The 27492-nt window shown below is 35.2% G+C and overlaps 1 protein-coding gene across 23 annotated transcripts in view; it reads left to right on the forward strand.

Moving 5' to 3' along the window:
- The first annotated feature begins 5092 nt into the window (after positions 1–5092).
- Positions 5093–27492, forward strand: part of SUPT20H (SPT20 homolog, SAGA complex component) — a 33976-nt gene continuing 11576 nt past the window's right edge. For 6 of the 23 annotated variants that reach the window (XM_074330005.1, XM_019736502.2, XM_074330001.1 and 3 more), the window contains exons 1-16: positions 5093–5200; positions 7636–7725; positions 9971–10006; positions 10672–10730; positions 11008–11074; positions 14088–14214; positions 15198–15301; positions 17554–17670; positions 17790–17843; positions 19479–19618; positions 21066–21222; positions 21317–21373; positions 23610–23681; positions 25033–25190; positions 26325–26351; positions 26906–26938. In XM_074330005.1, the coding sequence (XP_074186106.1) occupies positions 7723–7725; positions 9971–10006; positions 10672–10730; positions 11008–11074; positions 14088–14214; positions 15198–15301; positions 17554–17670; positions 17790–17843; positions 19479–19618; positions 21066–21222; positions 21317–21373; positions 23610–23681; positions 25033–25190; positions 26325–26351; positions 26906–26938 (1211 nt within the window). In that variant the 5' untranslated portion in view covers positions 5093–5200; positions 7636–7722. Of the gene's footprint in view, positions 5305–5403; positions 5561–7635; positions 7726–9970; positions 10007–10671; positions 10731–11007; positions 11075–14084; positions 14215–15197; positions 15302–17553; positions 17671–17789; positions 17844–19478; positions 19619–21065; positions 21223–21316; positions 21374–23609; positions 23682–25032; positions 25191–26324; positions 26352–26905; positions 26939–27492 lie in introns of those variants that run through there. The other 17 variants (XM_019736499.2, XM_019736507.2, XM_019736509.2 and 14 more) reach the window with 10 other exon arrangements.

The following is a 27492-nucleotide window of genomic DNA, read 5'->3' on the forward strand; positions in this document are numbered from 1 at the left end:
TTTAAATGGCTCCTTTTCCCCTCCTCCTGCCTGAAGCAAGATATTTTTTTCTGCAACATTTACTGGGAGAACCTGGTAGAGTTTTTGGAGATAAACCTTACAAAAGTATGCAGGTCACTTTATGACTGAGTGCCCCTGGAATTTTTAACTGAGCCTCCAGCAATTCATCAAGTATAGTTCAGGTTTCCCTAACCCAGGAATGCTTCCCATAGAGGTTGCTGCTCCAATAAGTTGTGATTCTATATTTACCTATCAGTCTAATGTGGGGGCAGGGGTTTACCCTGTGACCTCACTTCTCTTATGGATCTAAGAAGAGTTGTTGATTTTTCAGTTTGTTCAGCTTTTTCCTTGTTAGGATGGAATGGTGATTTTTCAAGTTCCTTACATATGGAACAAGACTGATTATTCCTAGAAGCATTATTTTCTTATGAGCTGCAAATAGTAATATTCCATTATCATTTCTCTTTCATTTATTCACTGGACTTTTTCTCTGGAATTCAGTTTGTGTAGGAAAAGCAGAATTAAAAAAAAAAATTTAACCTTTATTTATCAACTCCAGAATGAATTGGTTTCCTAGCAATCTTCAATGCAACCAGTGAATTTTTTAAAGCATTATTAAGAATTCACGTATTTTAAACATATTTGATGTATTTCAATCCTTTGCAGTCAAAAATATTTTTGATTCTCCTTGGTGCTCCAATTTATCCCTTCTTTTGCTAGGAGAAGCTCTTTTGTGGATACTATATCACTGCCTACAGAAACACACACATACAAACACACAATACACACAAAAGCAAAATATTAAGAACACGCATGCCTTCCCTTTCACTCCAAGACCCCATCTAGTTTCCTAGCCAGTGGACATATGTGACTGCTCACATTCCATTGGCCAAAGCAAGTCATATGGCAAAATGCAGTCACTAGGGCAGGGCAATATGCTCTACCGAAACTGAAGCCATGGAAATAGGAAATTTTATTTAAAAATTGTGAACTAATACTACTATCTACCACCCTGGGGGTAATGTTGGTTTTATGTGTCTACTTTGCTAGGCTATAGAACCCATTTATCTAATCAAACACTAATCTACATGTTGCTGTGAACGTACTTTGTAGATCTGTTTTTCATCTACAATTATTTGACCCTCAGTAAAGGAAATTATTCTTGATAATGTGGTAGGCCTTTTTCAATCAGGTAAAGAAGGCCTTTTGCTTTTAAGCAAAATCTGAGGTTTCTCAGAGAAGAAGATATTCTGTCTCAAGACTGAAGCATCCACCCCTACCCAAGTTTTCAGTCTACCAGCCTTCCCTACCAACTTCAGACTTGCCAGCCTCCATAATTGCATAGGAATTCCTTAAAATAAAGGAATGACTCTAACCAGAGTAATTAAACAAGGAAAAGAAAAAAAAGGCATCCAAGTCATAAGGCAGAAGTACAACTATCTCAATTAACAGATGACATGATCCTATATATAGAAACCTAAAACACACACACACACACACACACACACACACACACACACACACACACAATTAGGGCTAATAAAGAAATCCGGCAAATTTGCAGAGTATAAGATCAACACTCAAAACCAGTTGTTTTTACACACCAACAATGAATAATCCAAAACGGTAATTAAGTAACAATTCCATTTATAATTGCATTTGCTATGGAATGTACTGTGTTCCCCCAAAATTCTGTGTTGAAGCCCTAACCTCTAATGTGATTGTTTTTGGAGATGGGGCCTATAAAGAATTAAGTAAAGGTAAATGAGGCTGTAAGGGTAAAACCCTGATCTGATATGGTTGGTATCCTTACAAGAAGAGACACCAGAACTCACTCTCCCTCCCTCACTCTTCTTCCCCGATACATGAAGACATAGTGAGAAAGTAGCTGTCTACCAGCCCGAAAGACAACTCTCAGCAGAAACCAAATTAGTTAGTACCTTGATCTTGGACTTCCCAACCCCCAGTACTGTGAGAAAGAAATTTCTGTTGTTTAAGGCACCCACTCTGTGATATTTTGTTATAGCAACCCAAGCAGACTAAGACAACTTGCCAAAAATTAAAATACCTAGGAAGAAATTTACCTAAGGAGATTAAAGACTTGTGCACTGAAAATTACAAAACATTGAAGGAAATTAAAGAAGACCTAAATAAATGAAAAGACATCATGTTCATGGATTAGAGGACTTAATACTTTAAGACACCAATACTTGTAAAAGTGATCTACTGATTCAAAGCAATCCCTATCAAAATCCCCGTGGCCTTTTTTTTACAAATGGAAAAGCTGATCCTCAAACTCATATAAAATTGCAAGAGGACCTGAATAGCCAAAACAATATTGGAAAAGAACAAAACTGAAGGACTTACACTCTAAATTTTAAAACTTATGACAAAGCTACAGTAATCAAAACAGTATGCTACTGGCATAAGATAACCATCTAGACCAATGGAATAGAATTAAGAGTCCAGAAACAAACCCACACATCTATGATCAAACTGATTTTTTTGATAAGAAAGTCAAAATCATTCATTGGGGTAAGAATAGTTTCTTTAACAAATGGTTCTGGGATAACATGCAAAAGAATGAAATGGAACCCCTATCATTCCTATATATTAACTGAAAATGGATGAGTGATGTAAATATAAGAGATAAAACCATACAACTCTTAGAAGAAAGCATAGGGTGAACATTGTAGAACCAAAACTAAAATGGAGTCTCTTCTGTTGGGGACAAAATGGAGTTGGCAAACATTAACACATTAAAGAAAAATGAAACTTAGCCTTCCCTAAGTTTCAGGAATTTACAGCTCTTCTCAGAAATCAGAACAGGATGCCAGCCAATCCCCACCCATCAAGTCTGTTTACGCCATCTTTGGACTTTCTTGTTCTTCTGTCTCAGCTACCCTGGTACAGATAAGGACGAAAACCACTAAGCAATCAATAAGCTGAAAAAGCCAAATAAATTCCACATTTACCCACATAAAAACCCTTCAGTCTGTGAGCAACTTGAAACTCATTGCTTCTTAGTCTTGAGATTCCAGGAATGCAATAAACTCATCTTTCTGCTTTGTTTTACTCAGTCTGCAGAGTTTATTTTTTGACAATCCTTAGAAACTTGGATTTGGCAATGGATTCTTAAGTATGACACCAAAAGCACAAGCCACAAGAAAAAAAATAAATTAGACCACCAGAAATTTAAAAGTTTCTATATCAAAGGGCATTGGCAAGAAAATGAAAAGACAACCTATGCAACAGGAGATAATATTTGCAAATCATATATCTGATAAAGGCCTAGTATCTGTAATATAAAGAGAATTCATAACTTAACAAAAAGACAAACAACTCAATTAAAAAATGGGCAAAGGAGTAGACAGTTCTCCAAAGAAGATGTACAAAAGGCCAACAAGGACATGAAAATATGTGCGACATAACTAGCCATTAAGGAAATGCAAATCAAAAGCACAATGAGATACCATTTCATATCTACTGGGATTGTTATAATTAAAAGAAAAAAACAGAAAAAAGTGTTGGGAATGATGTAGAGATATTGGAACCACCGTACATTGCTATATATATGTAAAATGTCTCAGCCACTATGGAAAAGAGTTTATTGCTTCCTCAAATATTTAAGCATAAGAATTACCCTATGACCCAGCAATTCCATTCCTAGGTATGTACTGGCCAAGACTTTCTCCTTCACTAAACTTTAGCCAGGCTTCTCTAAGCCCTCTAAGCTTCTACATTAGCATCTTGTGACCTGCATCAACCAGTTGTAGTAAGAATCCTGCTAAGTCACTTTAGAGAGAATTCCTACCTGGATATGTAATCACCTTTAATACCTAGCTGATCGAATTCTTCGTCCCCCATCCTTGGAATCTGATCACCCTGATCTGCTTTCAATCAGAATTCTGTCAAGTAGGTTTAGCAAGAATTTCCCCCCTCACCTCTGCTATTTCCTTTTAGGCACTTTCCATTCACTGACCCCATCCATCTGTCTTCTAGGCTGTAAATCCCCACTTGCCCATTCTGTATTTGGAATTGAGCCCATTCTATACTGAGGTCTCTTTTTCCCTATTGCGATAGTTCCTGAATAAAATTAAAAGTTTTTATCACTTGGAGTACTGCCAGACTCTGATTTTCTTTAATAGTATATACCCAAAAGAACTGAAACCATGGACTCAAATACTTTCACGTAAATATTCACAGCAGCACTATTCAGAGCAGCTCAAAGGTGAAAACATTCCAAATGTCCATCAATGGATGGATGGATAAAACTGCGGTGTATACATGTAATGAAACGGAATATTGCCATAAAAAGGAATAAAGTACTGATACTTGCTGCAAAGTGGATGAACCTGGAAAACATTGTGCTGGGTGAAAGGGTGAAAGACAGACACAAAAATTATTTCACAGAAATGACATAATTCATTTCTGTGAAATATCCCGATTAGGTAAATCCATAGATTCTAAAAGCAACTGTAGTCCTCTAAGGCCTGGGAGAGGGAAGGAAAGTAACTGCTTAATGGTGGGAGAGTGATAAAAATGTTTTGGAACATTGTGAGTGTACTAAATGCTACTAAATTGTACACTTATAAATGTTTTGTTTTATTTTCTATGAATTTCACCTCAATAACATTTTTAAAAGTTTATACCTAAGTTGTTTAAAGGTGCAGAATTACAAACATTGCAACGTGTGCTGGTTATTCAGTTTCTGAATTTTAGAAACTCTTCAGTGAGGTTTTGTTTTGTTTTCAGCATTAAATTCATTGGCTTTGATAACACTATCGAAGGTTACATGACTTAGACTAGTAAATAGAGGAATGTCATTCTCTTTCCATTTGGATGGGCTGGTCAACAAGGAAAATTCCAAGTTTCTTACACTCTAGAAATTCAACAGTGTACCCTACCCCTCAAATAACATCCTACCTCGCAAGTTACAGTCCTGGAAGCCCACCCCACCAAGGAGCGAGAAGGCCCCACCCCCGGTGGGGCCTGAGTCCTAAGGGCCTCGGTCTCCCGGCAGCGCCCGAGCCTCAGGGCTGCAGCCCAGCCCTCCCAGTTCCACCACTTCCGCCCGCGGTCGCCGGCCGCCCCGCCCACCGCGCGAGACGGAAGTGCGGGTGCGGAAACAGCCCCTGAACTGGGCTGCGACGGCGCCACGGCCAGTGAGCGTGCGGAGCGAGCGGCAGGCGAGCTGCAGGTGGGTGCGCAGCCGGCGGTGCGCGGCCGATCTCGGCGCGGCGCGTTTCGGCCGAGCCTACGGTGCGGTTTTCTTGATGCCCACAGCTGCGGCAGCCCGCACAGGTGGGCGGTGGCGGCGGTACGGGTGTCTTGCCCGCGGTGGGCGGGGTGGGCGCGCGAGAACCCGTCCGGGGTCAGGGGTGAGCGAACGGCTTCCCGAGTGGCTTTTCGTCATTTTGCCGAGCCGGTGGGAGGAGGACGCTGTCCCCATAGACGCAGGCCGGGCCAGCCACCATTTAACGATCACCTCTGTTGCCTCTGACGGTGCTGCCAAGCCACGCTTTTCATTTTAGTTTTGACTTTTAGGTTCCAGTTACAGGTATTTACGGAAACGCAAGAATTTTGCGTAGCGTTTCTTCGGGGGGCGGGTTTCTTGATGTCCATATTGAATAAAGGCTGATCGCTCAGCTGTTGAGTTGCGGCGTTTTGCTGGTAAAGCCTAAGTTGTTACTAGTGGAATCGATTGCGATATTAGAATTGGATTAACTGCTGGTCCTCGCCATGGTGGCCGGGAGTTAAAAGAACTTGACGAAAGCCTCTGGAAGCCTCCCCGCCGCATGGGGAGGGGGCTGCGTTTCCCAGAGTACAATACCTTCCAGTCTCTGGTAGGACCCGAAGTAGAAAGTGGTTATTGCTAACGCAAGATGTTTCGGAGTTAGATTAAATAGTGTCGTGTTGGATAACTATGATGTAAAGTTAGGTCAAAATTAATATATTAGTCTGAGTAGAATCAGGTTTTTATTTTAAATGCTTGGCTTTTGAAAACCTAAAAACAGGTCCTGGATTGAGTGGTCTGAAAGTTGTAAGCTTTAGTAGAAAGAATCTAAGATTTAAAATTATAGAGGTCTGAATTCAGTGTAGGTGCGTGATCTTGGGAAATTCACTGGTTCTGAGTGCCTTATTCTGTAAAGTGAAGACGATGATTGCATTTTTTTTTTCTCACAGGCGTCTATATAATGTATACAGTCAGAATGTTTTGTCTGTAAGTGGTATACCTAGTAATTGATCTTTGTAGAACTTACATCATTTAAAGTCACTAAGCCTTCCTCTTCCCCATCCCCCAATTTAGTGAAGGATCTAATTTTAAAGCCATCATATTTTTGCCAGTATGTAGTTTATCTTTAGATTCACTGCTCAGAAATTTTTCAACCTAATTTGAATTCACATTTAATCTCCTATGAGCTCTTCGAGGGTAGTATTAATGTCTTAATCATTTTTTTTAATGATTATTCCTGGTTTGGGTCTTTTTTTCCTTCTCTCTCTTTTTTTAAACCTAAACTGACAAAAATCGAAGGTTTGGGTTCACCAAAAACAAACCAAAACAATTTTACGTGGAAAATACTCTTTTCTATCACTTCAAGATGTGCTTTTAGCCTAGCTGTATAAACACACGGGTTATAAGGAATTAGGTGAAGAATTTACATTAAAAATAAGCTTTATTTAGCATCATTCTCAGAGCAAACACACCATCTCTGTGGGAGGCAGAGACAGCAGTGGAGTTCCATACTGGCAAGCACCTTTGAATCTCCTGGGGAGTTCCAGAAATGCTGATCCCCAGGCCCTACTCCAGACCAGTTAATCACTGGAAGGTGGGGCATGGGTATTCTACTTTTTAAAGCTCCTGAGGTTACTCTGTTGTGCAGCCATGATGAGAACCTGTGTGTTAGAGAAAGGAGGTTCCTCGGGAGTGTATCCAGTTTGCTTGAGGGGAAGGGAAAGGCTGGAGGAACTGGAGATGCATTTGGAAAATGCCTGGGGCATTTGGGGGAATATGTTTAGAAAACTTTTATCAGGTATGATGAAATAAATGTATGATTTGTAAAGTGAACTACAGTTACCAAGGCCATTTGGCAGGGTGTTAAAATCCAGAGGAACAATGAGAGCAACAACAGAGATGATAAGAGAAGAAATTAAAAAATGTTGTTGGGGGCTGAGGTTAGCTCAGTTGATTAGAGCGCGGTGCTCTTAACACCAAGGTTGCCGGTTCGATCCCCACATGGGCCACTGTGAGCTGTGCCCTCCACAACTAGATTGAAGCAACTACTTGACTTGGAGCTGATGGGTCCTGGAAAAACACTTAAAATAAATAAAAGTTTAAAAAACACATGTTTAAGAAAACCAAAGACACATTTGTTCTTTTCTTTCCTGGATGTTAAATATTGTTGAACAAAGTGAGTAATTTTAACTTGCAAACTGTATTTTGCCCAACCTAGTTAAAACTATACTTTTCCACAAAATGATAGATTGTGGTACATGAATTTTATTGTTGCTGATTATTAAAAAGTGTGTTAGAAATACATGCACCTCAAATAATTTTCCTTGTTAATTACTAAATCTTATTTCTCTTGATAGCTGTATGTTAATAGGGGGGTTTTGTTGTTTTTGCTTTTACAGTGCTATAAAATTGATATTAAAGACATGGTTTTCACCCTACTTCATCAGCGCACTTAAGTTTTCTTTTTGGACCCGTTTTATACCACAATGGTAAGCTACAGCTGTTTTCATATTTGTGTATTAGAATGTTTTCATCCTTCATCTCCATAAAAATAGCACATTTCTGTCACTGACTTACAGTCACTGAATATACTTAGGGCTGGGCATTTCACGTTTGCCATTAAAAAATTAAAGATGAAGGGGAAAAAATCACTTTCTAAAGTTTTAAAAAGAAGCAGCAGTATTTGACAGTATGAGAATAAATGAACACTGACCACCACTGAATAAAGCTCATTTATCTTTCTTTTTTGGGGTCTTGCCTCTACCTCTGCTCTATTACAAAATATAAGGCAAGGTCTGAAACCCACTGCGACAGCTCTACTTTATTAAAGTAGAGCTGTCGCAGTGGGTTTCAGACCTTGCCTTATATTTTGCATCCATATTAGCTAATTTCCTCTAAAGTATTTGAAGGAGGTAGTGAAGAAATTGTGTTTACTTATGCAGGTATATCTCACTAGACATTTTGAAGTTTTGATTTCAGAAGATGCAATATTTACTTGAGAAGACTGGCTATTTAAAATTGTCCTACAGTATATATTTGATTGTGTTTATTATGATTTTTTATATAAGCTTAAAGATTTTATGGCCAAAAGAATTAAAAGGACCTTATGTATTTGTGAAGTGGATATATCCAGAGTTATGTTTTTGTGCTGGCAAATGCATTATATTCAAGAATCTCATCTTGAATCCTGGGAACCAGTTTCATTGGGAATCTACTCTTTATAAGATTTTTTAATAAATTGTTATAAATTTATTTGAACTGAATCTTTTGAAATGAGGGCATATTTCAGTTTTTTTTACTTATTACATTTTAGATGTTTGATAATATGGGTTGTTTTTTATTGCATTTTATAAAGGCCAACTATTTTCGTAATCATGTGAATTCTTCATCCTTAGGGTTAGGGTGGCAGGATAACTTAAATGTTTCCATGATTTCCAAAGTCTGGCAATATTTATTCTTCCCCTTCCCCTTTTGGGATTTTGGTGGGTGCTGGGAGTCATGCAACTTGGTAGGTTGAGTTGTTGGGAGTCTACAAAATAAAACAGAAAAATACAATAGCTCTGTGTGGTACCCAAACCACAAAGCTAGAAAGAGAAATTATTGGTATGTTTACTGAACTTTGTTTAAAACCTAGTACTTTTTATTTTTAGGTGTCATTACAAAAGAAGCTTTACAAATGAGGAGGACTGAGCTTACCTTCTTATTTTTCCCTGTTGCCTTAAAATAAGGGTTTCCAAGTAATGGATGAAAGATGGGCATCTACTAGTAGATCTCAAACCGTACATGTAATAATAATAATACTGTATTTCATCAACTCTTAAGATGTATCTTCTTTTACATTTTAATGTTACCGAATTGATGAGTCCACAGTCAATGACTTCTTACAATTATAGTTGGCGGCACACTTTTCTTTCTTAATGTTACCTAAAATAATGATGTGTGCTTATAGTTAACGGTATCTTAAAGTCATTGAAACATGGCAATTAGCCATCATTTATTGCATTTCTACTAGGCACTGATCTAAAAACACTATATTTTAGATTCTCTGCATTAATATATTAGGGATTTCTGAGTTGATGTTAGGTACCAACATAATAGCACCACCCCCAATTTTCGGGATTCTTAGCAGATTAGGAGAGTTTAGTCTTTGCTTCACTTTAATTGCATACTTAATGTCTAATGTATTTTCCTGAATGGTGCTCTTAGAATTTTGAAGAAATTAAAGTTTATAAAATGGTAGTAGTTACCATATCCAGCCCCTTGCCCTGTATCAGCCTCAGAAGCACTGGCCAGAGAAAGCCATCTTAGCATTTCTTACTTAATTTGTTGTCATAATCAGGTGCCCAAGTCTGCTGTGTTTTTTCTTTGTGGTAATATATCTTGAGCATACCCTGTTTCTCCAAAAATAAGACCTAGCCAGACAATCAACTCTAATGCGTCTTTTGGAGCAAAAATTAATATAAGACCGGGTCTTACATTATAGTAAAAAATAAGACCCGGTCTTATATTAATTTTTGCTCCGTAAGACATATTAGAGCTAATTGTCTGACTAGGTCTTATTTTCAAGGAAACACGGTACAATGGGGTGGGTGGAAGAGTTAAAGGAAAATATGCTAGACCTGTTTTAGAAAATTAAACACTTTTAAACACTTAATTACAAATGTTATATGTATATTAAATTATTTTTTGTGTGAAAATAACTAATATTACCAAATACACTATTTACTTTTACAGCAACAAGCTTTAGAACTAGCTTTGGATCGTGCTGAGGTGAGGCGTGACTAAGTTACATATTGAAATAGTGTTGACTTTAATTGGCAAAACTAAGTTTTAAGAGATTTTTGTCTATGTCAAAGTAGTGCATTAATATTTTAGGACAAGTATGCAAATAATTTTGCTGTAAATGTATTAAAATACCAGGTGATACGTGGATCATCTGTTGGAATTCTCAGAATACTCAGAATAAAAGTGCTGCGGAATAAATATTACTTGAACAAGGACATAGAGTTTCTAAAATTATGTTTTCCTGTTTTGACAAGTTTTCTAATTGCTCTCAATTAAAGGGCAAAATAGCTTAAATTTACATACACACACACACACACACAGAGTCCTTGCAATTGGATATACTGTGCATATTCTGAAAAGTCATGTAAAACATTTGAGAATATTTCTGCTGTGAAATCACAGTTGTGAAGCTATATGATTTTGCTTATAGCAATGAAATATTGTGCTAAATTTTAGTGCAGTTTAAATTTCACTTGTTTATAACCTATTTAGAAGTTAAGTAGTTTTTCTTACAAGGTATAATTTAATATGAATCAGATTTGAGTGACTAAATAGCCTTTTTAGCGTTATATATGTTTTAAATATACTTAATACAGTTGTTCATGTACTAAGCAAAAGGCAAGCTATTTTCATGAACTTTTCTTTTTTAGTATGTCATTGAAAGTGCCCGACAGAGACCTCCTAAAAGGAAATACCTATCTAGTGGAAGGTATGAATACTCAATTAATTGATGACATCTTAGATTCATTGAAATATAATGATAGCTATCATTTATTGCATTCCTACCAGGCACTGTGCTAGACTTGTTATATATATTACAGGTAATTTGCAGCTATTCGAACTTTCTAAGTTAATATTAGCTACCATATCCAATCTCACTTCCCCAGTGTGTGGGAAATAAGAAAAAAAATTATGGGACAATTCAAAATAACACTTATTTTATAATGATTATTGTATTCACATCATTTTGTATATTTTATTTTTAGAAAATCTGTATTTCAAAAACTTTATGACTTATATATTGAAGAATGTGAAAAAGAGCCTGAGGTTAAGGTAAGTATAAGTTTTTTGTGTTTTTATGGCTTTTGAAATATAGAAGACAAGGGAAGTTTGAATGAGTTACATTTGAAGTAGATACGGATTTGTGTTTTTGTGAGTGAACTAACACCTTATCCAGCTAGATTCTAGCCAGTTCCACAACCAACCCAGAGACCTGGCTAATCAATTGGGCACAAGGCAGAGATCACATGCTTAGATAGGTGAGGGGAGCAGTGTTTACTGAGTAACAATATCTCAATGGAAAGTCACTAGATACAATCTTTGCTTCATTTCACTCCTGAGAAATGATTTGTAGACTGGAGACAGGAGAAGAGTAACTTATTTCCTCATGATTTGCACTAGAAAGTTAAAACTATTGCAGGACACATAGGAAAATCAGATGTAATAAAAGGTGAATTTGGTCACAAAAATTAGTTCATGGCTGGGTTAACTTAATTTTTATTTAGCATAAAAGTATGGGCAGTTGAAATGTAGTAGAAATTGATTGCGTGATATTTATTATACCCTTGGGTTGTAAGGGCCTTAAGGCTTCTCTGTGAGTTTCTGTTGTCTTTCATTTAAAAATGAATACCATTTTAAAATATAGCTAACATACAATATTATATTAGTTTCAGGGGTACATCATAGTTATTCAACATTTACATACCTAAAGAAGTGATCACCATGATAAGCCCAACAAACATCTGACACCGTACCACACTATCACAATACTATTGACTATATTATCTGCTGTACATTACATTCCAGTGACTTATTTGTTTTATACCTGGAAATTTGAACCTCTTAATTCCCCTTTACTTTAACCTCTTTTAAAATTTTCCAGTTATAGTTTGCATTCTATATTATATTAATTTCATGTGTATAGCATAGTGGTAAAACATTTATGTAATTTATGAAGTGATCCCCCTGACTAGTCTAGTATCCACCTGGCACTATACATAGTTATTATTATATTATTGACTATGTTCCCTATGCTTTACATCCCCATGACTATTTTGTATAGGAAGAAAAACACTAAATTTAAATATGGTTATAAGTAGCAAAATAAGAAAAATCAATATGAGGATAAAAAGTATAGCATAAGGAATATAGACAGTAATGTAATAACTATGTAGGGTGTCAGATGGGTACTAGATATATCAGGATGGTTACTTTGTAAGTTACATAAATGTCTAATCACGGTGTTGTACACTTTAATATTGTATGCCAACTGTAGTTGAAAAAAATTACTAAACAACCGAGGGAGAAATGTAAAAGAAAAAATAAAAATGAATACCATTTTACCTTTTAGGCAAAAAAATTAGTGGAAGTCCAGTAGTATCTAACCTTGAAATCTTTACATTGGGAGAAAAATGATAAACTATGAATAAATCTTATGGTATGGTTTCCCTAAGTTTTACTGAGGTATAATTAATTGATATAATAAATTCCACTCATGTATACATCCATGAAGCTATCATTATAATCAATATAGTGAACATATTCTTCACCTCAGAGACAGAACTAAGGAGAGATACGTAAGTAAAGAATCTCCATTGGGTTGGCAACCATTATCCACCAGCCAAAAATGGCCCACTGGTGTTTTTGTAAATTAAGTTATATTGGAATCCAGCCACACCCAAAGGTTTATGTCTTCTCTATGGTTAATTTCACTATAAGATAGCTGAGCTGAGTGGTTATAACACAGCCCATATGGCCCCCAAGCTTGTCCTTTGAGAAAATGTTCTGTCCTTTGATCTGTATGCTCACCCCAGAACTACATGGGAACCAACTTGTTTTCTTGAAGAGTACTCATACTATTCTGTTTTCTGTCCAATTGTGACCTTTTGTTACACTTGAAAACAAGACTTGAAAGTTTTAGTCTTTACTAATTTTTTTTAATATCAAAGTAGTTAAAAGTTGTTTTGCCATTTTTTTTTTTATTTGAAAATGCAGTTTTTTGATTTTACGGTTATAGTAATCAAGACTCCGCATGTGACAATATATATTATGTATATTATATATAATACACACACACACACACTTAATATAAGATACTCAAAACATGGTTTTTGAGATCATGCAAAAAGAAGTATTCTACTGACTGATATCTTTTGTAAATAAGATTTGATGACAAGAATTGTTATATCTCTAAGTGGGCTTTAATCATGTACATTTCTAAAATAATTTATGCTGATGTGTGTGTATTGTATTTCCGGGTGGATTTTTATTAACAAAGTGGTTCCTAAGGAGTAAATTGAATTTATAGAAAATTGCTTAAATTGCCTACTACCTCTTACCAAATATTAGATATTTTTGAGTTTAACATTTCAGTGAATTTGAGCTGTTGAACATGTTGGATCTAATTTAGGCCATAAAATATGTAAGAAATGTACACCTATAACAGTACAACCAAAGCAAATGCCTCAAATTCTTCATTTACTTAATGTAGACTTTTAATTAATAGAAACTATGTAGCATCTTTTAAGAAAATATTTACACTAAATGGTTTTTACATTTTACTTATTTAAATATTTTAAATATTTGCTACTTATGTACTCAAAGGTACATATTTTATATTTAACTTTTTACTGTTTCATATAGATCGCTAGTTTTTCTTTGTGGTATAAATTAATTTGCATAAAACAACAATAGATCACAATTAAGTTTACACAGATGTCACCTATTTGGTAGCTATATATAGTGTTTGTGAATCTTCCCTATATAGAGGGTACCAAAAAAATGTATACACACTTTAAGAAAGGAAAAAACTGTATTAAAATTGTAATACAATGAATGATGACGCTAGCATTCATTTGAACACATTGCTACCACAATTCAACTTTGAAAAGTAATACATAGATAACATCTCTTAAAATGCATACACTTTTTTTGCACTCCCGGCATATTTAGGATCATAATATGGAAAGAACACCAAAAGATTAATTCAGGTCAGCTTTTGTTAAATCGTAACATTATTAAAGTGATACTGGATTGCTTTCATGAGCTCTGCCTCTTTTTAAAGCAGAAATTAAGAAGAAATGTGAACTTATTAGAGAAGCTTGTTATGCAAGAGACATTGTCATGTTTAGTGGTCAACCTATACCCAGGAAATGAGGGATATTCTCTGATGCTCAGGGGAAAAAATGGATCAGGTAAGAACCTCCAGAAGGCAGCAGCCACAAAAATCCCTCTGCCTGGCAGGATGTGTTGTGTTTTAGAAGTACCTTCTTACCTGCTTAATATTCTGTCCTTCAGATCAGTGATGACTTGATAAAAGACTGATGAGAAATTTTCCTGTATTTGATGTTTTGTTAGAATATTAGAAATCAACTCTAATATAATTAGCTTTCCTGAATATGCATTTGAGAAGTATTCTGATTGAGATAGGTCTTTGAAATTAAATTGTAAAAGATGTAATTTTTAAATAATTGTTAAAATTTTCTTTCATTCTATTGCTGTTAATATTTTAAGATAGCACAAGGTGTTTTAAGGCATGTTTCTACATTTTGAATATACTAAGTCTGAAAACTCCAAGATTAATCAGACTTTTTGAGTAATTTACATATGTTAACATTTTATTAATGTGACTATGAAAATAGTTTTAATATGTAAATAACATATTTCACTAAAGAGGAATCTAAAAATGTGATATTGTGGTATTATGAGTTCTAAAAGGAACTCACTTGGTTAAAAATTACTTCTTGTGTTGATACTTAATTGTAAAATGTAAAACAAAGAGAATTTTGTCCTTATAAATGACTGTTTTTCAGATGAGGTACCAAATTACTCTGATTTTCAGATTAGAGTAAGCAGTTTTCAAGGTCCTTTCAGTTACCAGATGTCAGGATTTTATCATAATCTGTATAATGTACTGCTGTCTGTGATTTGTATTGTGATTGTTATGCTAGATGTGTTAGGCATTTTTCTCCTTTCTGATCTAAAATTCTATACAGTTTATCAAGTCATTTAGCAGTATGTAAAGTCATTCATTTAAAAGACTTAACATAAAGAAGGACTTTAGGAGACCCTTTTGGCTTTATTGTCTATTTTTTTTATGAAAAGTCATTTAAATTATGCACTTAGACTTTTTAGTGAGCCTCATAATTCTCACAAACTTTTATTTTTTTAAATTAAGATTCTGAGACCATTCGACTGCCTTATGAAGAAGGGGAATTGCTTGAATATTTGGATGCAGAAGAATTACCTCCTATCTTGGTTGATCTCCTAGAAAAATCTCAGGTACAAAATTTTTTCTCTTTAAAATATTCTTAGATTTGTCAACTATATTTTGTGATAAAGGATATTTAATCGTGTTTACAGCTGCGCTTGGAGCATGAAATGAGACATGTACGTAGCTATATGAACACTGGTTTATTGTGGGATATTTATCCTTTAGGCTGTACTGAAATGTATAGCTTTAGTTGGTTCTTCTACAGTTGCTCTAGCGATAAGCTCATCCACTGGAAATTTCTCTATAGCTACAATCAAGAAATTACAAAAGAAACTACTTACTCCCGTGGCTTCACCCCAGCCACACTATGTACTTTACTGAAGAAAAAGAAGGCGTCAGATGGGAACTTTGTTTGCTCCTAACACTAGATACCAGCATCCCCACATCTCTGTCCACACTTTCTGTGTGCTTTGCTGTTAAAATGGATGAAGTAAGCTCTTCCTGAAGCATCCTTTACGCTTCTATTCTGGGTCCTCCTCCTCCTTCTCACTGGCTTGCTACTATAACTTCCCTCTCTTTTATTTTCCCCCCTCTCTTTTAGCTAAAGAATACAAGCATATTGTACTATATTGTACTATTTCTTAACTTAAAAAAAAATCCTTTTCTGTTCTCATCTTAATTGGTCTCTTTGCAAAGTTCAGTGCAAATGACTACTTGAAATACCCTTCTTTTGGCTTCAGAGACATCACGTTTTTGGTTTTCCTCTTTCTTCTCTAATCCTCAGTCATCTTTGCTGTCATCTCTGTTTCACTGATAACTGTATAGGTTTGGGGATTCATTTCAGTCCTGGGCACTCTATTCTTTTTTTTTTTTTTTTTTTTTTCCCCTGCCCCCTCCTTCGCCTCCCTGGACACTCTATTCATTAGTAACACTCCCTGGATGATCTCAACCAGCTTCAAGTGTTTAAAAATGACATGTAATCTCTTGCTTATCTCTCTCACAGTGACCATTCCAAACTTATATATTTACTAGAATATATAATAAGTTTTTCAACAAGACAAAACACTTTTTATTTTACTTTCCAAATCTGCTCTATCACCAGTCTTTTTAATCTAATGGATGACCCCACTCTTACCTTTTAGCATTCACTCAGCAAATGTCAGCTGTATCTTCAAACTATATGGTCATGACCTGCTATAGTTACCTTGCTGAACTTCCTGCTTTCATTCTAGAATCCCAGAAATCAATTCTCCACAGACAGATTAAGCTTACAAAACAAAACACAAAATAAAGCCCCTGCTTAAAGTTCTCTAGTGTCCTCTCACCGCACAAAGCCACTGCGTTCCTGTTTGTCTTCACCTTCTGATTCTCCCCACTCAGGTATACTCCAGCCATTCATGCCTTTTTTCCAAACTGAAACACACCAGTCTTACTCATCTGCTATTCCTTCTATCTGGAATTATCTATCCCAAATATCTGGCCCTAGTGTGATTCAGGTCTCAGCTGAAACATCACTTCCTCAGAGAGGTTTTTATCTGAGCACACAATTTAAATGAACCCCTCCCTGTTTTATTTCCTTTATAATATTCACCACCATCTAAAATTATTTTATTTGGTTACATGTTTATTGCCTATCTTTCTACACTGAGCAAGTGGTGTCTCGGCACCGAATCTGTGAAGCTTCTTGGATAGTGCCTGGCACATAGTTCACATCGTAGGGGCTCACTAAATACTTACTAGAAAGCATGAGCATAATGATGACTGATAAACGTGGAGCTCACATTACGCACTATAAATTCTGAATGGGTGAAAAAACAATGCTATGAGTGACTGTGGCAAGGGGTAATTGACAAGACTTGAATGATAAAGGTTCTTACCTTTGGACTTAGGAAAAGGCCTAAAAACAGTATGTTTTACAGAAGATTATTTGAATTTATAATTCGCTTCCTTCCTCTTATTAATAAAGACTATCTCTGGAAGTTTTAGCAGAACAAATATAGTTGTTGTGTCCATAAGCTGAAACTGGCAGGGTTGATTGATAATTTGTAACTGATAAAGTTAGCAAAGTATAACTGAGCCAATGAAACAATTCCAATGATCTATAACAGTAGTATATAAATGCCAAAAAATCTATAACTAGACACTTTGTTGAACTGCTTCTTGGGTCATAGTGGTAAATCTGTCAAGGAAATCCATTTAAGAGTATCTGAGTGACCAGAAACGTTGCATGAGAGTATAAAGAACTGACATATTCAATATAAACCCACTTATTTAAGCTTTGGAAAAATGACATTTACTTAAATATTTTCATTTAAAATAGGTTAATATTTTTCATTGTGGATGTGTCATAGCAGAAATACGTGACTACAGGCAGTCCAGTAATATGAAATCGCCAGGTTACCAAAGTAGGCACATTCTCTTACGTCCAACAATGCAGGTAAGGAATGTTTAATTAACTATTGTTTTAGATTTGATTTGGAGTTTTATTTATTAAATGTCTTCATATGTTTGTGTGACTATACATTAATGTGTTTTTAAATTTTTGGTTTCTTCTAGACTTTAATCTGTGATGTACATTCAATAACAAGTGATAACCATAAATGGACCCAGGTTAGTTGATTTGTTTTTTAATCCCAAACAGGCAAAATACAGGATGAAACAACACTTATTATTAACTTAAACAAGATATACTTTCTGCTGGTAGTAATATTTGGGGTTCCTTTGTGAACTTTAGAACTTACGGTTTATACTGTGTTTCCCCGAAAATAAGACCTAGCCAGACAATCAGCTCTGATGTGTCTTTTGGAGCAAAAATTAATGTAAGACCTGGTATTATATTATATTAATTATACCTGCTTTTATATAAAACCGGGTATGTATTGTATTGTGTTATATTATATTACATTACATTACATTACATTACATTATATTATACGGGGTCTTATATTTAGTAAAATAAGACCAGGTCTTATATTAATTTTTGCTCCAAAAGACTCATGGCTCTTGGAAATTTTTATAATGCAGAAATCTGAGTAAACCCAGTGATCTAAAAGTGGGACAGTGCCTCCTGATGTGATGCATGAGAAAGTACACAGAAGTACCAATAAACTCTTGCCTAAAAAAATAGAACCTGAAATACAACAAACCTCTACATCTAACTAACATTTTATAGGGAATTCAGGGAATAAGAGAAACCATTAAATGACAAGATAAGGAAGCAGATGATACTATGAGGAAGCAAGTGGTCAAATCCAGCAAATCAGTTGCATGGAAAAAGAGAAAAGGTGATCATTACAGAGTAAAAAAAGATGCTTAAGAGAGAGAAAAACCAAATAACAATGTGTAGGCCTGGTTTGACTTCAAATTCAAACAAATCAACTAAAAATAAACTCTTGAGATAATGGGGAACTTAAATATAGACTGGATATTAGAAGTCCTTGTCAGCAGTGCACGCTGAAGTATTTTCAGGTGAAATAATACAGTGTCAGAGATACATTTTAAATTAGTCAAACAAAAAATAGAGGGGTGGTGGTTAAATGAAATTGGGTGTTGGCACATGGGTGTCATTACAGTTGTGCTTTTGTGTATTTTTGTAAATTTCAATAATTGAATGGAACTACTGAAAGAAGCAATGGTTTTTTTGTTTGTTTTGCAAAAATTCTTATTCAGCAATAAGAACTTATTTGACTCAGAAAGTTTACTTATAGCTATTAAAACATTTCAGAGATTAAGTGATAAAAATAGGATTCAGTAAAGTAAGTTATGTGATATCAGTGAAAAGCTTGTATAGTCTTTGGAATTCGGTATGTAGGGTTTACACAGTATTAGTGTAGTCAATTTTATTGTAATGAAATTAAGCTGAGTATAGAATGGGACCGTTTTCTCCTGGTTACTGAAAGTGCTGTGATCCATCTTGATCTATAAGCTTTGTGGGAGAAGAGGATTTTATCTTCCCTACTTCATCCCCAACTCCTAGAACAGTGTCTAACACAGTAGGTGCTCAGTAAATATTTGTTGGATTTAGGAATGGGCATCCTTACAATTTGACCATTTGGTACACTGTACTAGTTAGTGAATTTCCATTAGTAGTTTCACTATGCTGTCAAGTTTCTAAAGTTTACACACTGAATTGGAACTTGAAATAATGTATTTTACTCTAGTCCTTAGCAGAATTCCAAGGAATAGTTCTAGATTAAGTCATGTGTGATTAGAATTTGTGTTGACATGTGCTCTTACCTATTTCAGGAAGACAAACTTTTGCTTGAGAGCCAACTGATCCTTGCTACAGCTGAACCACTGTGTCTTGATCCTTCTATTGCCGTAACGTGCACTGCAAACAGACTGCTTTATAACAAGCAAAAGATGAACACACGCCCAATGAAACGGTAATTACCTTTGTGGAAAGATAAACCAAAATGGGCTTCTAGACAAGTAGCTCTAAATTTTGCTATGTATGGTACCTTTTTCCTCCAAAGGACGTATACAAGTGCTTGTTTTTGTTTTTTAATAGGATTTTTAATTGTTTTGTGTTCACAGTTTTCAATACTGTTTTATATGGAAGTCATGTATTCTTTTGAAGAACAAACTTCCTATAAATTTAGAATCTATTCACCAAAAAGATAGAGACAAGTATGAACAAAAAAAAATAGTTTATTACTTCCTAATACCCAGTAACCAGTTTAAATTTTGTTAATAGTACTTTTAAAGAAATTTATTTTGAGATTTAGGAAAATATCACAGTTTCAGAAGTTTATAATCAAATACCTTTTAATAACATGGTAATTTGTCTTTAAATGTTTTAGCTATCTCTTCTACTTAAAAGAATGCATGTTAATTTGGACTACAATTTTAGTGGCTGATCGTTAAGTTCTTTTTACATTTAATTGAGTTGCTCACTTTGGGTCTTTTTCAGGTTTGAAGGGGATTAAAAAACCTATCTATTTTCTAAGTCCTGTATTTACCAATGAAATAATATATACTGAGGATAAGGTACAGCTTTGGAAATAGCGAAATAAGTCCGTATCGGATCTGTCAGCAGTCCCATAAAGTCTCCTTGTATCTTTGTCCACATCTCTTCATGCCCGCCACCATCATCTTCATCTTCTGTAGTAAACTCCTACCCAATTTGTCGTCCTGCTTCCACCTTTGCTCCCTTCTTGTCTAGGCACCATGTAAGCAAACTAGAGGAATCTTTCAAAAATCTTAAAGCAGATTATGGCATCATTTTCTTAAATTTTCCTAAGAGAATTCCATCACACTCCACACTGAATCTAAACACGTTATCATTGACCTGTGAGGCCCCTGCCTTGTTCTCTGACCTTATTTCCTACTGTATGGACCCTGGTGTTCTAGTCCCACCTACCTTTTGTTTTTAAAGCAAACCAAGTTTGTTTCTGCCTCAGCACCTTTTAAAACTTTTTCTGCTTCAAAGTCTCATTCCCTGATCTTTCCTTAGCTGGTTCCTTCTTGTCAGTCACATCTCATCTCACATAATTTCTTCAGAGTCCTTCCCTTACCTAATGTGGCCCTTCTTGTCAGTTATTCAACCACACTAACCTTTTTTTCCCCCTGCTGCCTGTTGCTATCTGAGATGATCTTAACTATTTACTTGTGAATGTGTGTCTTCTGCACTGGACTGTCAGCTCCAGGGTTGCAGGAATTTTGTTTGTCTTGTTCATTTTTATGTCACCAGTACCTAGGACATTGCTTTGCAGGTGGTAGTAGTCTACAAATATTTGTGATTTAATTACGTATTTAATGCTTACTTATTTAAAACCATATTCGGCATTTCTCTTGTTAGCTTTGTTTAGTTCAAATCTTTTAATATTTCAGGTGTTTCAAGAGGTATTCCAGGTCCTCTCTGAATCGACAGCAGGATCTGTCTCATTGTCCACCTCCTCCTCAGCTAAAATTACTTGATTTTTTACAAAAAAGAAAGGAAAGAAAAGCAGGTCAACATTATGACCTCAAAATTTCTAAAGCAGGAAATGTAAGTATATGTATTTTTAAGTCTAGCTTATTATGCCAAAAGCCTTGCCTTATTTTGAATTTTCAGTATACTTACACTGTTTTTAATTTTTTAGTGTGTAGATATGTGGAAACGGAGTCCCTGTAATTTGGCCATGCCTTCTGAAGTGGATGTAAGTCAGTTCATGAATTGCACTGATTTTCATATAAGGTTCCTACGTTTAACAAATGGTAGCTTATACTTTGGGAAAACAAAGACTCTTACTTTTTTAAAAAAGAAAATGAGTTTTTTTAGAAATCAATTGTTTAGTTTTAGAAGTTGTATTCTTTAGCGTTAACTGCTAGAAAACAGTAACTCCTTAATATAGTTCTGTGTTTAGAGCAGGAATAATAACCAAAGAATTTTGAAATGTGGGAAAAGATGGTACATGTTACGTAATAGCATTAAATGCCTCTGTCTTTTTTTCATAATACTTTGTCATAATTTTTTGATAATGCTTTTTTCTCTCAAACTGGATAAATTTAAAATTAGTAATATCGGAGCAGTGGTCAAAATGAAGAATCTTGGGTAGTATTTTTTGCTGATCCATACTACACATGAACTGTAAATATAAATGATCAAAGACAGGAAAGGGATCTTTTGATGAGAGGTCCCATATTTATTTTATTGCCCTATTTCTTTCTCCTGCATTCCTTTTTATTATGCACTCAGCTGTTTATAATTGGTTAGTTGTTTCAACAGATGATTGCTCTTCTTCATCCTTTCCAGGCTAGCACATGTACTATTTTTTTTATCTCTGATTTTAAAAACAAGAATTTTTGTTTTCTTTTGTGTGTGTGTGAAAAGCACAAAGCTCAAATCATCAGAAGTAGACTATATATTCAGCTCAAGAGAGTAAACCCCATTATTTTTTGGTAACTTACGTGCTCCTGGAAGAATGCAGCCTGAGAAGAAATGTTTAGTGTAAATACCAAAGAGTGGAATTTAGCTGTAGAGGACAGGTTGGCTATCTAAGCAGTGCTTCCCAAACTCTAGTGCACATGCAAATCACCTGTGGTGCTTGTTAAAATGCAGATTCCAATTCAGCAAGCTTGGGCTCAGGGCTGAGATTCTGCAGTGCTGACAAGCTCTTACATCACAGTTTGAGTAGTGAAGCCCTAATACAGAGTTTCTCAGCCTGACTCAATTAGAAGAACCATCTAGGACACCAATTAAACATACAGATTTCAAATCCAACTTCATACCTACTTACTGAGTCAGATCTCGGGATGGGGCGGGGGGACATGGAAATCCAAAGTTTTACCAAGTACCCAGGTGAGTCTAAGTTACTCTTAAGATCATGGTTTACCAGGAAGATAAGAGCATTTGATTCACAGGCTAGTAGGAAATATACAGAATATATGATCTAAGTCTGACTAAAAAATGCAAAAGGTTCATAAAAATTTTATCAACTTCCCTAGTCTCCTTCAGTGTTGTCCCCACTGTTACATGACAACTGTTCCATTAAAAACCCAGCCAAAGGAAAAGATCCTGGTCCTAATCACCTCTGTGACATTCTAGTTTTCCTAAAGGACAAATGTGATACTAATTTATGAAATAAAAAGAATAGGCACTGTTTAAAGCGCTGTGCTTATTACATTTATTTAATGGCAAAGAGATTTAGTTTTCTTTTACTTTTAAACAGTTGGTTTAATTGAATATATCAGGAGAGTTTTAAACTACTTAAGTATAAGTAGTTGGTGATCGTAGGGACAAAGAAGTTAGTCAGGCTCTCCCCTCCCCCCACCGCCAGCTGCTGGCCCTGACTGGCCCCCCAGTCTGATAAGATAGTACATCCCTCAAGTGCCGTCCATTCTGAAGATGTTGTTTGTGTATGCGCTTATGTAAAGCACCTTGGCTGTGTGCCTCTTTTGTCTCTGTACGCTGTAAAGGGGGCCTGCCATTTTGGGGGACGGGACGGAGACTGGGCTGTGGCTGAGGCGGAAACATGGTGGAGACCGTAGGCCGTATTGTACAGAGCTGCTGAGAAAGGGGGCTGTGGGGGGCCATGTCCCAGGGCTGGTGCAAAACAGGCTGCTGTGAGTTATGAGGCTGCTACTGGCTGCAGGTTGTAACCTGAAAATGTCCAGCTGTGTGCAGCAGTGAGAAACCCCTGGTTGTGTCCCAGGAAACCTGTGAATAAAACATGTCTGCTTTGCCTTCAGCTCCACATATCTTCAAGTTCTCCAAGTCACAGATACCTTACCCCCAGGACCACAACCCACTTGGACATTGACACGACAGTGATATTAGTGATTTAAGAATTCTTGTGCTAAAAAGTATATTTTATTGTTAAGTTACTTAGATTCTTCTCTTTGGTCATAATACAGATTTCATTATATCTGCTGTCTCTTGATTTGATTGCTTAGGTGGAGAAATATGCTAAAGTGGAAAAATCTATCAAATCTGATGACTCACAGCCAACAGTCTGGCCAGCCCATGTAAGTAAGCATTGCAGTCTTCATTTCTAATGATGCTGCTTCCAATCTGGGATCTGAATTTATTAAACAGCAAAAGTGGTTGCCTTTAGTTTGGGATCTTTTTTTTAAAAGGACTTTCTGGGAGTTCATTGAATTAAAAGAAGGAACAACTAATTTCGTTTCTCATAAAGTACAGTTTTCAGTTTAAAAGGCAATTTTAATGCATAACCGCATTTTTACTTTTGGTGGCATATTGGTAGTTCTGATTTGTTTCCTGTTTCAAATTAGTAACTAGTAAATTATTCTAAGTATGTCTCTTAAGGGAAATACTCTGGGTCACTTACCCTATTTGTGATGACAACTCCTTAAATGAAGAATAGGCATAGTATTTTAAATAAGGTGAATCTAGGAGTGAAATGGTAAGAGACGTTTTGTATGTGCAACAGCAAAAAGACTAATGACAAATAGAAATAGAGCTGCCTTTGAAAGTTTACTTTTATAATTTACATTCATATGTCCATTGTATGAACTTCTGCCATATTTCACTTAGGTTTTGTTAACTAAATATCCAGATGGTACGCATATTCCCAAAGTTCAGGTGAAAAAGATTTCTGGGCTTTATTATCTTCAGCAGTTTTAAACAGGTTTATAGCCTACGTGCCATGTGTTTTCCTATTGCCACATATGTTAGTGTGTTGTTTATGCCTGATTTTTGCCCATTTCTGATTGTGTTTATTAAAGAAGGCATTTATCTGGTGTCCATAAGAGAAATTTCAAACCTAATGAAAGGTTTAAAGAGTTTATTTGAGCTGGAGCTGAGAGCCAGACCCAGAAGCAAAAATCTCAGAGGACTGAGAAAATGCCCTAAGGAATAGCAATTTTACAGTTTATACATTAGAATCAAAGGAAAAGACAGAAGGAAGGGTACATGAAATACACTGGTGATAGATAAAGGAGGCAGGAGAAGGTAAATTGGGGAAATTTCTAGGATTGGATAAAAAGTAAAATGGAGAGAGACATATTCTTTTACATTGGTGAGTGCAGGATTGTTAACATTAAATATATGTGGTTTACAGAGGTATGTGGAAAGATAATCATGAGGAATGTTGGGGTCATCTCACTGGGGTGTTTATCTGGAAATCTGGAGAAGAGGTCGTCCTGGCATTTTAATTTTAAGTATCTTATCCTCGAGACACAAAAACAATGGGTGGGGTTTGCTCAGAGTAAAGATTTATCATAAACCTTAGGATGTGACTTCCATTATAATGTAATCAGTTTTTATGATCAAAACATCCCGTGTGGTTACTTTCAGTTACTGAGTTTGTCAGGCCTGCCAGGTAGCCTCCTTTCATTCATGCTCTGTCTTTTTCAGGATGTAAAAGATGATTATGTATTTGAATCTGAAGCTGGTAATCAGTATCAGAAAACAAAGCTGACCATTTTGCAGTCACTTGGTGATCCACTTTACTATGGTAAAATTCAGCCATGTAAAGAAGATGAGGAAAGTGAGAGCCAGATGTCTCCATCCCAGTGAGTTCTGTTAAATGTTTATAATTGACAGAATCAACCATCAGAATTTATTTAGCCACTATTGATAAACTATTAGTGATTAAAAATTTCCCCTTGGGATTCATTTGTTAACTACTGCAATTAGATATGGCAGTAGACCCAAATCAGTAAACTTAAATTATAGTTACTGGGTTGTACAAGAGTTATTTAAAATAACAGTAATTTTTAAAAAAAATCCTATGGTATAATTATTTTTATATTTGCTTTGAGGGATATGCCTGTGATATCCCTCTTGGTATATTTATGTTTTACCACTTAGGAGTTTAACCTCTAAGCATGAAATGGTTGCAGGCAATGGTTTGTTTAAATGGGAAGCAAGTTTACTGTAAATGTAAGAATTGTTAAAGATGCTAGGTATTTCGGCACTGTGTTTAAGGACACAGACTCAGATCTTCATGTAGTTACTGGCTCTAGAAATATATGTAGTTGATCTTCCTAAATTTATGAACTTACATATAATTAGTTTGTTTTTATTAGTTTTTTAATCAAGTTGATACTCTTTTGAAAAGAAGAAAAATCAAAGAGAAGCTCATCAGAAAAAAGCAGGGCAGGTCTATGTTAAATTGTTTATTTATAAAGCCTTTACTTAACACAAAATACTAATTGAAACTGCAGGAGAAAAATGGATTTTAAAGAATAACCTCACCGATGCCTTAAAGTCAGTGGGAGGGAACAGTAGCAGTCAGGGAATCTTCTCATAGTTTTCTCACATTAGCAATTTCTATTGTTGTATGTTAAGTAGAAAGGTCAGATATTTTGATTACCTATATTTTTTTAAAATCTTCCCCTTAAAGATATACATTGGTCATTTTAAATAAATTTATTAACTTTTCTTGAACACAAGGGAATAACATGTTCCCATTTAAAACAAAATCAGTTCAAAAAGCAACCAATTAGATTTGTTTGACCAGAAAATTGAATTTTTTTTTTTTTTTTTTTTTTTGCCTTTACATCAGGGAGTCGCTGCAAAAATGCATGATTTATTGCCTTCCAGTCATTCTCCATATTCATAAATTACTTGATTTGATAACTATGAAGTTAAAGTTTGAGCTGCATTAACCAGGTTTTTTCTTTTTTTTACATTTTATATTTCAGCTCCTCCACAGATGATCATTCAAATTGGTAATTAAAAAATGAACAAACTCACTATTTTAATCTGTTAAGCAAACTCACTATTTTAATCTGTTAAGTTTGACATAAATGTCAAACTCTTTAAAAAGACTTGGTAAAGAGATTTTATCTGAATTGGTGATAAACTATCTTCCTCGTCTAAAGTATATTCTATGGTCCTGCTGTGTAGAACAATGATTTCCAAAATCAAAGGTTAAAGTGAGAGGAAGGCCACAGGCCTTACACATGGAGTTCAGTGAATTTTGCTGTAGGTCAGACACTTGCAAGGGTGCATAGCACTTGGTAACTTTCAGCCCAAATTTTGTTTCGATACTTAAGTTTTGTGCCTAGTCTTTCTTAAATGAAATCAGCCAATTTATTCACAGAATTATTGCATGCAAAACTTGGTCATTGCTTCATAAATTTAAATGTAGTTTTGATTTTTTTTCATTTCTTGGTAGATTTTAACTCAATTTATGAAATTGTCACTCAAATGTGGAAGCCTTCATAAGTAATCCCAGGGTTCCTCTTATCTAATACTTTTCTCTCTTTTTAAAACATTTTAGGTTCATTATTGGATCAAAGACTGATGCTGAGAGGTGAATATACTAGTATCTTTATTTTTTATCTGGATGGATATGGAAAACTTCTGTCTTAGAGGATAGAGAATACTCTGTTAGTTGTCAAAACTTTGGTTTTAGTTATGCCATAGGTATTACCAGAATTTTAAAAAATAGAATTAAGAAAATAACAGTTAAAAGAATAATGTTTAAAATAGTTTTACTTTAAATAAGAAAACTTAGACATATCTATGTGGTAGGTAAGGAAGATGATTTCTAGGTAGCACTTTAATCACAATGTAAGTGAAAGTTATTGGTAATGTTTTTGGCTGATTATTGGTTAAATAAATGCTGTAATTTCTATTTAGAAACAAGATAGATGCTAAAACTGTATCTTTAGATTGTTGATTTAAATGCAGTGTTTTGAGCATTAGTTTGTCATTGAAAAGATTAGAATGTACTTTTAACAAAAAGTTAAATGGCCAAATTTTAATTTTTGTGTTAATTCTGATGGAACTTTTTTTCATTATCGGATATATGTTTTCTATATAATAAATTTGTTTAAAAGAGTTAACTAATTCTTAACTATTTTT

Source organism: Rhinolophus sinicus, linkage group LG04 (genome assembly GCF_036562045.2).
Source record: "Rhinolophus sinicus isolate RSC01 linkage group LG04, ASM3656204v1, whole genome shotgun sequence".
Lineage (NCBI taxonomy): Eukaryota > Metazoa > Chordata > Mammalia > Chiroptera > Rhinolophidae > Rhinolophus > Rhinolophus sinicus.